Source organism: Contarinia nasturtii, unplaced genomic scaffold (assembly GCF_009176525.2).
Source record: "Contarinia nasturtii isolate CC-2019 unplaced genomic scaffold, AAFC_CNas_1.1 Cnas_scaffold_1823, whole genome shotgun sequence".
NCBI lineage: Eukaryota > Metazoa > Arthropoda > Insecta > Diptera > Cecidomyiidae > Contarinia > Contarinia nasturtii.
The window spans coordinates 1-11,120 of NW_022199154.1; the positions used below are offsets into that span (position 1 = coordinate 1).

At 33.8% G+C, this 11,120-nt stretch overlaps 1 protein-coding gene across 1 annotated transcript; it reads right to left on the reverse strand.

The window, feature by feature from the left end:
- Positions 1-2,225: 2,225 nt before the first annotated feature.
- On the reverse strand, positions 2,226-8,860 carry LOC116347331. The gene is made up of 3 exons (XM_031777893.1): positions 7,828-8,860; positions 3,065-3,204; positions 2,226-2,501 (listed from the first exon to the last, which is right to left on the reverse strand). Exons 1-3 carry the CDS (start codon positions 7,991-7,993, stop codon positions 2,346-2,348), a joined length of 462 nt encoding a protein of 153 aa, XP_031633753.1. The 5' UTR covers positions 7,994-8,860; the 3' UTR covers positions 2,226-2,345.
- Positions 8,861-11,120: the final 2,260 nt, after the last annotated feature.

The window sequence follows — 11,120 nt, forward strand, 5'->3', positions numbered from 1 at the left end:
AAAAGACCACATCAGATCAATTGATCAATCACCAGAACATGATCAAGGTGCCAAAAGAATAAGATTCCCACCATTACCACCGAACTAAGATCAAATCGTTGATGGGATGATACTCACTGAAGTTCAAAAGCTGGACAAGTCAATACATTAAAAAAAAAAAAATGAAATACAACGTCTGAATAAGTTTTTTTCGGAATGTAATAAGTACCGAGGCCAAAGGCCTTCTGAGTCTGGATTTCGTATATTTCATGTATATATAGCGAGTTCGACTTTTTAACACACTAATGTGGTTTCGTCACTCGCGCGAACTGCCGTACGCTGTTATATCCTCTTAAAATATTATTCAAATTAGGTAAAAGTTAATGTTTCGTTCCCTCAAAAGGAATTTTCATTCAAACGATAGCTCGTATGATAAACCAAACATGTTTGCCATTTGACGAGTGTAGGATTATTGATGGTAGTTAATATTCTATGCCATTTTCATATTTTTATGAAACAACTTGCTTCTTTTCGGCGATTTTTTGTCCGATACTACATGCATATTACAACTTTTGAACTAAAACCAAGGTTCTTTTCAAGTAATTTCACTAACATTCCATTGAATAGATCGATTATTTCACTCATTTGAATGCGTTTGTGTGAATTTCAATAGAATAATGCAACAAATTCCCAGTAGATTGTTATTCAAGTGATTTTCTGTCCTTTTTAAAGTGATATGAAACGTTTCCATTCCTTGGTAAATCAAATTGAAAAACAATCAGCCATTGAATTTTTTATCGAACGAAATTGTATTCATTACCTCAATGTATCGTTCGATAAAATATTCAAGGGAAAAGCGGCATAGAAAGAATCTCTTTAATATTGTTGATGCAAATGAAATATCTGATAAAGCAATGAATTCCAAACAGTTTACTCAACAAACAATTGATTTCAGCATTCCATTAGATAAATTTCCGGGCGAGTACTTTACTGCAATATATTGTTTTTTCACAAAATAAGCTTCGAAGATTTTAATTTAACGATATATCGGTAATTTGCAATCAATTTTCAATGGTACCGTCGATTTATCAAAATACAAACGATAATGTGATATCAGACATAAATATTTTCGACATGATGTAATCAGACATTGAATCGTAATTTTTTTTCAATTGATTTTATAATGAAAAGATTAAAATGTATACTTGAATAAAAAGTAATTTCATGCTTGTCATAATCCAAACATTTCATACTTTTATTTATTACCCATCATTTCAATGCATCATACAAATAAATTACGCCTAAAGTACATATACGACCACTTCAACATATAATTAATTAAAATATGCGGTAGAAAACTCTGGTTTGTGCACAATATCTACCGTCGAAACATTATTTTGAAATTCGATTTTTTTTTTTACATCTACATCTACATATTGTTGTAAACCATGATACATGATGGTGTTTTTCTCTTATAGTACTGATTGAGATTCATTTCTGATGCTTCAATAAAATTGTGGCTTTCATGAAATGAATATTGTTGAATGATTTGAAATTGCTAAAATATCAAATGTTGATATCATGTTATGTAAAATACGCCAGTTTAATGTTCAACTTTATTTGCTCATTTGTTCATGTGCTGTATCTCAATTAGTATCGGCCACCAAAATGCGTTTGAAACCTGACAATTTTACTAAATAACACATGAATTTCCATTCATTACAGAGTAAATATTCCTGGGTCACGTGATTTTCGCCTAGCATTGAAATGTGTACAAAACATGTGTTTAGTTAGCTACCAAATAACGTTTGTTTCGTTTTTGATACAGGTATTAGAATTTTGTAATTAACATATATTTTATCAGCATGAAAATTGCAAATTCGTTTATTATTCACAAAATGGCATTTTGTAATTGCTGCTGTTCACACCTGCTGTAAGTAGACTGTAAACAAAGTGATGAACAAGCTCCAATATTTGGTAGGCTCGTTCGTTAAAAACGGTATCCGATTAAAACATCTTGCCTTCAACAGCCATAAATTATGATAAAAGCAAAATTAAGCAACATTTTATGACTGGACCCCTTGAAATATGATAGGGGAAGAGGTGTGTTTCATGCAAACTTGAGATAAAAAAAAATTGTGATGTTGAATAATGTTCTGGTATTGTGATTACTTAGAAAGCTTAGCAAAAAAAAAACCGGTAGCGTGTTACACAAAGGGCATTATTTATGATAGCGGTGTGTTCTTGCAATGAAGAAAGCATACGGTGTGAATGCGATTCATCGAGATGATTTTCATCATTTTAAATGAGATGAGGTTATATATATATAAGCTATAGTGAGACATAAACCTCAAATATATTTTTCATTACTTACTCGTTTCCGTTGCCACATCTTCGCCGAGGTGACGTGTTGCAAAGAGATAAAGTAAACCATAGGAAAGTTGAAATCCGGTTGTCATTACATGGGCAAGGAATGCAACACCAGAAACTATCCATCCATAACCACCGTCCGGATAAAAGTGCTAAATGATACAATTTAAAAAAAAATTCGGATGAATCAAGAATACACGTAAACAATGAATTGAACATAAAGTTAAATAATACGAAACAACAAGCACGAAAATTAAAGCATCAAAGATGTCAGACGAACTGTTTGAGTTAGTACTTTCTCTGCAAGCGACAAAAGTTGTTGTGTGTTGATAATTATGTTTCACAATCAAGTAAAATTTATATAAACAACAAAATCAGGAAGAACTCAAACTCTCATCAAACTTGAACACAAATGAACAAGTCACAATAAAAGATATGAGCAACAAAATGTCAATGAGCTCCTTATCTCTGTCACTTTTTTGCAGTGCTAGCTCAAATTAACATCGAATTGTTACTTCTTCGCCATTGAAGCGACCAGTTCACCCTTTTCGATTCACCTGACATAATTTCTTAATGATGTTTTAAGCAAAGTTTGTGGATAAGTCAATCTCTTTTAATTAATACCATCTTTGTTTTGAACAAACATTGTTACTTCGTTTGGATGTTGTTGCAAAATGCAAAAAAAGAGAAATTGCATGTTATCGTTTGCACTTACCTGTCGTATGGCATTAGTATCAACTCCAGCTCGGCGTAAGCCAGGAACATTTCGATGTATCGAATGAAATTCGCGTTCAAGTAACGCAGGACATGCTGAATCTTCTTCTTCATAATAACGACCTCCACGACCGTCATAACCTTTACGAAAGAGAAAAAAAAGGTGATGAAAACCAATTTTGTTAGGTGATGTTTTTCAATTTTGTCAATTTTGCTATGAATTTGTTTTTGATTTTAATTAACCGAAAAATCGATTGCAAGCCCATTTGCAGGTTCTCTGTTTCACAGCAATATAAACATAAAGCAATCAAAGTCAACGTGTAGCATAAAATTACTGTATACGGTTCATGTAAATATATTAGCTCGATTGGATGAAGTGAAGCAATAAAGGACCGGAAAAATATGAAAATCAATCACTTCAAATGTTCTTGCTTCATCACCATGAAACTCAATCACCCGACACAAATTCCAATTTATAAAATAAATTATTATTACACGCTCAACACACTGATTGGCTCATACGATTCACTACGATTGACAGATGCCTGACTGTCACTTTCGCCTACTGCCATTGTCACCGTTATCACGCTTATCGGCAATATAATTGACGAACGGTGATTTGCGCGCTTCAATTTTTGTAGCGCTCCATAATAATATAATTATTATCGAGTTTGGTTGATTTTTTTTTAAAAATGAAGTATGTCTTTTTTTACTGTGTATGGTTGTGTGCATGTCGAAATAAATAATGGCCACAATAAATTCCTTTCGTCACCTCGTTCAGTGTTCGGTTTTGTCCACTGTGAGAATCTTTGTCACGTATTCTCTTAGTGAAAATTGTCAGCAATAATCAAATGGCTCACAAATTGATCATATAACTTGACTCGTAACTTTCCGGTCATTGCCGGAAGCTGATGGTCGTGATTCAATTGATTTTACCCGAACAAATTGACTCTTTTTTTTATTGACCATAACTTTGTGAAAAATCATTTAACTTTTTTTTCACACATTCGATGCAAGTTATGTCACTTCAATAAAGAGATAATGATTTTTAGCGAACATATAAAAAAATCCATATATCGGCCACAAACGCCACAAACTACGGCTAAAATTAAATTGGATAAAAAGGCAATAAAAACGTAAGCGCAATTTGAAGTAAGCACTTTTTTCATTCCAAATGCTTTTTTATGCTTTTCATCTCATTCTATATATGGGTACTTTATATTTTGGGTGCGGCGAAGTGAATGCACCGTAATTTGACGAAACATATGCAAATTTATTCGTAATGAATTCCAAAGCAAGTTTGTGTATGATAAGCAACCACATCATTTTTTTTCTCGTTCGTAATAAGAGATTGCATTTAAATGTGGTGCAAGTGTTCGAGATAAGTCGAAAAATGTATGTTGAAAAATTATTATCAAAGTACATACACATAAATCTCTTGCGATGATAATTATAAATGCCATCGACAAATAGTTGGACGATTTTTTTTTAAATTTAATTTGGTTCATTAAATAAATGCAAATTATTTGAAATTAAAAAAAAAATATATTTTATTGTCCAAATTGTCAACAAATAAAGGAATTTCAATAAATACAATGCGAAGAAGATAACGATGTGGTCGGTTTTTCCGTGCTTTATTAAATACATCCAAATGAAAATGGCACCGTAATGGTTGGCACATTTAAAAATGATTATACAGAAAAAGCAATTTATGCTCAAAGAAAATATGCATAATGAACCTTTGCTGCATGTTTCCTGTATTGATTTTCGAGACCATCAGAGGGATGGTAACAATAAAATTGTCCGCTTTTTAATCACCATAAATGTTATTGACCATACATCGAATAAAAAAATCGTTTAAAATGACTCCTGTTTTACATTATATAATAGCCGTGTTCTTGACGCTTGTCATTTCACATCGTAAACTGAATACATTTCGAAACTGTAACCGGAAATTTGAATAAAATTTTTGAAATTCTTCCAAAATTTAATAATATGCACTAATTAACCAGGAAGACAGAGGAGTAATCGACCCATCAGCACATTTAACTTTATGCAATATGCTCCATTGGAAAATGTTATTTTGTTTGCTATTATGTGAACTGTCCATTCACTATCAAATATGTATCATTATTTGTTGGGAAAACTGTCGGGCAATACCGTCGTCAAAGTTTCAAAATGGTAATTAGAGTATAATAATGCAAACGACATATATTAATCTTTTGGCTTGATATAATTTACCGAAAATACGTTGTTGAAATGTGTGCGGTATGCGCGCTGTTTTAAATTCATTATTTTTAATAAGATTGTGTGTTGAGCATTTCCTGTTTGTCGTCATTTCGATCAAAGTTTCTGTGGTTCTATGGAAAGGTTCGTCATCTCTTTTACATTTTTCCACATCCGTTTGTTATATAATTAATTTATTTGAATGAGCTCGTCACTCGTTGACCAGCGACATGTTGATTTTTCATCTCAAAGTGAACTGAAAAATTGATTAAAACCAGCTATGATGCTGAAATGCATCGAAACAATGGCCCAATAATAATTAGTCATTCAACACAAAGCACAGCCAATTTTCCATAATGATTTAAGCTTATTCGTTTTAATTATTCATGTGACGCGGTTTTGATTTCATATTGAAGCCACAAAGTTAGCTTAGTGCGGTGCATTATGAATAATACAATCGTTTATCATATCCGAATTAATCCAATAGTTTCAAATTAATCTGTGTTCATCACAAAATCTCTTTGAAATTTTTTCTGTCATCAACAAGCTTTCAGCGTAGATGTTAACAGTTTTAAGTCAAAATAGTTTGTTGTGAGTTGTTGAGTGGCATTCATTTATAGAATGGAAAATTCGGGAGAATGAAAGACGATTATTTAAGTGACATTAAACATAAAGGCCATAGAACACAGTATCACAGTGTAAATGGCATGTCCAGCTGGAAAATTAATGAACTCTTCGAGTTTTGGTTAACATCATAATCTCCGAATGAAACACGAACAATGGGATGAAATTTCAAAGGGTTGGAATGCATAAATGTAATTCAAGCAGTTGGTTTTTGGTTTGAAACCAATGCGAAAAAAGAGAAGTTTAAACCATTTTCAGTGCGGAATCACCTGGAACTTGATCCTACTTTTGACACTTGTTTTCGTGTTATTACAAAGAAAAGTGCCTACTAAAGTAATGAAGAAAGTTGGTAAATGTGTGCTGCAGTGTTTGTTGGCGCAATGTAAACTTTAACTGACATTTTAATTAGATTGTTCATCCAAAAAGTCGTATGCCTGATGCACGTTCACATACACAAACACACAGTTTTAGTAACAATTTGATCATTACTGTATGGATAAAGACTTGCGACAAGAAATCAGCCATTTAAATCTCAGCAGCGGCAGTCGGTTCAATGACACCACCATTATAGCTTTAGCTTTATTGGTGGTGTGTAAAAAATACATTGTGGTTAATATTGAGCTCAGAATGATGTTGGGACCGAGGCGAGTAAAAGCGATATGGCCGCACAACTTATGGCACAATGAATTTTATTTATGATCATTATACACACACATAAACATACACACACACATGTACAATTTATCTGTTGAATTACGTTCATGGCCAATGGGTGCACGGTGCAGTGTGTGTAAAAATTACACAAGTAATGTGTAGCAAAGCGCGTTGAATAAATGAATGAACGGGTTAGTGTTGAGTTTGCTTTTAAAAAACCTCATATAAATTTGATGTCACATTATTTTTTCGCATTCAATGATGACTATGCAACGGAGCTCGTGATATGAGCTCTCGTTTCTATTCGTGAAAAATCCTCATTTTTCGAGCTTAATGTCGACATCGGACTTGACAATGTTTTATGTGTTTATGAAGTTTCATTGTTGTTAGCGCTGATGCTAAACCGCATTGTGTCACAAACAGAAAGAGAAAGAGAGAGAAAGAAATTCACATAAAAAGAGCAACATTTCTCGCGCGACCATATTTCATTTCGGTGGTATTCGCATTTAATGCAAGATGAAAGATGAAAACATTGATGGCAACTTTTAAATTCATGTTTAGTCGATGCATTTGATGCATTAATCAAATCATAAAAGTAAAAAATTGTGTTTACGCGCGATTTCATCCAAGAAAAACACCTTTTTGTGCAACACATAAAATATGGAAGAATTTCATGGGAGAAAGCTTATGAAAAACTGAAGAAAGAATCGTTCGAAAATAATAGTATCATACTATTAGTATGATGCACTGACGTAAGCAACGCAACGTTGTTTTTCACCTCATTTTCCACTAAATTTATTCAAGACAGTTCCAGTTTGCCACAACAGTTTGTGTATGTATATACAAGGTATCAAGTGTTGCATTATTTGAAAATTATCCACATTCGTTTGTGCATCAATTTTATTTAATCGATATTTATTGTCTCTTTGGTGCATCAAAAATCGATTCGTTTGAATTACAAAATCAAATTTTTTATTGCCCATTTAATGGTTTTCATTGAAAATGTTTACATGAAGTTCTAAAGAGAACATGTTTGTTCCGTATGCATTTTAATCAGTTTTCGAGGTAAACAGTGCAAAAACCCATCTCGATAAATATTTAAACATTGCATGAAAAGCGAATTTGTGGCATTTCATGTGTGAACATATCCTAAACATGATGGTTTATTGGATGAATGTGTACTATGCGATTGCAATGTGGAATCCCAATGCCCGCTCTATTCTTTGTATGTGTGTGTATAATGTCTATGTCAATGCTTACCTGTGTATGAATTATTGGCATTGCCATAGTTGGGTGCTGATGATTGGCCAGTATGATTATCAACGACGGTAAAACGGCATCGAGAACAAGTGCGTTGTGGAGGTTGCGGCGGTGCTGCTGGAACAGGTGATGCTGACATCGCTGGTGAACAATTTCCGTTAGACATATTTAATTGGTTTTCTTTGGTTTTAAAAAATGTTGAGGTATTGCCTGGATGGCAATTGGACGTTGATTGGGAAGCAGTGAGCCTCGGACAGGTGGGCCACCACGATGAATTTGAACATAAAATACACTGGGTCTTACAAGTACAGTAATATCGTCACGGTGTTGTCACATTTTGTGAATGTGGCTGTGGTTGGTGTTGCGGTATTTGGTTAGCTGAACAGTGCAAATGATTTTGTGATTGTGACAAAATATTTGGTAAACACGAATGTGAGGTAGTCGAACCGAGACAGCTTTTCAGTATGGCTGGTCCGTTTGATTGAATTTGTTGCGTCGATCCACTGTGATTGCAACCAGCTGTTGACATATTTTGATTAGAAAGACGATGTTGGAGCCATTGATTGTTTAAGTTGCAAGTGCAATACATGTTTTCGATTCAATGGCAGTTTGTATCCGTTTGTTTTCGCTTTGTCTTTATTTTTCTCTTCCAAACACTATCTCTCTCCCTCTCTCTCTCTCTCCCCCCGAGTAATTGAGAACTGCTAATATGTCTTGTATATGTGCACGTATGATATATCCGGGCTGAGTGATTTGTAAGTATCGGTTATGATTTTGACATTTAATTTTTGGAAGTTCGTGTGATAGGCAGTGTCGTTGTTAGGCCAAATGTTATTCTACACAACTACTGCTCGGTACATTCGGTCGTGCCGCTGAATTCATACATTCAAATAGTAACTGATCCATGTTTGAAGCAATGTTTGCATTTCACGATGTTTTCGAGTGATTTGCTTCCGTTTGATTCGATGCACACAATCCCTCTCGAATTCATTCGAAATATATTGCCGTTAGCCACGTTCTGATTGCAAATATATTTTCCTGTTGGTGACCAGAAGAGAGAGAAAAATGTCAGTTATTTAATATTTGTAAAACTACAAAACAAGGGGGAGAAACTTATAAGTAAAGAAAACGGATGGTTTTTCTGCTTGCATCCTTTAAATCAATAAAAAGCAATATAAACGTGATGTAATATGATGCATTCGTATCACTCTTATTTCTTCAATATGAAAAATGACACGAACTCATGGCACGTAGAACTCGACCATACTCACTCATTCACAAAAACAACCAAACATTAATCCAACGACGTGTATTCCAAAACATTAATTGAAATAATTGTGATGTCATTGCATGCCGAGTAATATCACATCATCATTTCTCGTAAAAAAAGCATGCACAAAATTCCCGAACAACAAATAACATTAAATATCTCATAAACGACGGACGAACGATACTTTATCAAGTGAAAAAAGTGTTGCGCAAATGAAAATTTCAACAAAGTTTTCATATCTATGTCAAGTGTTATTGCATGCATAGCATTGCTTAAAAGTATAGTATCAAAGTGGATAAGTATTAAGCGGAACGCAATAAAAATGAAATTATTTTCATTTTCGTAAAACGGAATATTGCCACGGACCATTTATATACGATGAACATTGAACAAAACACTCATTTTAGTGATGTTGTGATTTCCGTTTTGATGCTATAATCGAAAGTGCAATTGCATTTGGTGAGCGAGTGCACACACACACACATCCACAAAAGTGTTGAAGCGCATTGGAAAATTCTATAAAATTAGAACGATCAAAACGGTTTTCGTTCCACTTTTGCGGAATGACATAAAACGATTTTCGGAAAACTGAGAGTTAGAGAGAAAGAGACGGGAAAATCTGTGCAAAAGATAGAGAAAGAGAGGGAGATTATAGAAAACACGAATCGACCATTGCTGAAACCACATGCTGTTATCAGCAACTACGCATTCCTATACGGTAGTAGCAATGTCGATTCGAAAAATATCAAGATAAGAACGAGCGAGTAAATGTTCTCCGAAATTTTGATAACAATAATAATAATTATTATAAATATTGTCATTTTCAGTGTTTATAATGCGCTTTCAACTGAAAGCTTCTCAATGTCACTAATAATTTTGAAGAGTTTACTCTGATGGCGGATATATTTCACTTAAGGTCTTTTCCTTCCTCCACATTCACAAGGAACGAAGAAATTCAAACTGAAATGTGTGTTTGTTTTTAACGCAAGCGGAAGTTTATGTCTATGATTTATTATTTCTAACTCCTTCGTAAATGTCTTACTCAAACGCCCTTTGTATCGTATCTATTTCTCCACTCGCAATCCGTCTGAGGTTGAAATATGAATAATTAATTACAGTTCGGCTCAATAGCACACATTTTCCAACTTATTCCACTCCAATTTGTTGTTTTCATAAGAAACGGACGTGATTTGGGTTGCGTTCATCGTTAAAAGGCTTGAAAAAATGCTAAAACTCTCGATAATAATGAACCGTTCGAATCAAACGGTGCACTTAAGAATCAGATATTGTTTTGATTTCAAATGGATGTTTCCCGGAAAGTTAACTATGAAAAATGCTACCCCAAGTGGAAAAGACAGTTTTTGTAAAGCGAACCAAACAACTTCATCCGCTGTTCCGAAGACAAATAAATACATTCAAGTGATTCACCATTTTTTTCTCGTCGTGATCAAGGTCTATTTTATCCAAATCGAAATGTCATTCAAGTTAAGTTTTTTCTTGCCTTCCATTACAATGGAATGCCTTCCATTTACCATTCGGAATGCTTTTCAGCACAGAGGTCATTCTCAATCATGGGTACTCACTTAAATGTAGTGAATTTCACTCGGTATTCTATTGACAGAAATACTTGGAATTGCATGAATGATGTTTATTTTATTGGTTAAATACGAAAAGAGAGCTTTTGCAACAGATCGACAACAAATAATACCCTACATTGTGCATGCCGTGAAATAATTTCTATATAATGCTGGTTGTAAATATGTCTTTATTGAAAGACGGAAACAACCAACTGAACACCGCCATCTTTTTAAATGAAAAATAACATAAACATTCATCATACGTGAATCGATAATTTATTTCGAAGCCTTCTCGCATGTATTTTTGGTATATTTTAAATTGTTGCAAAATATTACGACAATTTACAGCTATTATATAATTTCGAAAATAAACTAGTAGTTCCACCTTCATGAATGGACAGGGTAACTGACATTGCTCCCGCTAATCCGCCCGTATCCGTGTCCGC

Coding starts and splice junctions, on each gene's coding strand:
- LOC116347331 (XM_031777893.1), bottom strand. CDS start 7,993: ATGTCTAACGGAAATTGTTCACCAGCGATGTCAGCATCACCTGTTCCA. Junction 3,205..7,827: donor TGCCAATAATTCATACACAG/GTAAGCATTGAC, acceptor TCTTTCGTAAAG/GTTATGACGGTCGTGGAGGT. Junction 2,502..3,064: donor ATACTAATGCCATACGACAG/GTAAGTGCAAAC, acceptor TGTATCATTTAG/CACTTTTATCCGGACGGTGG.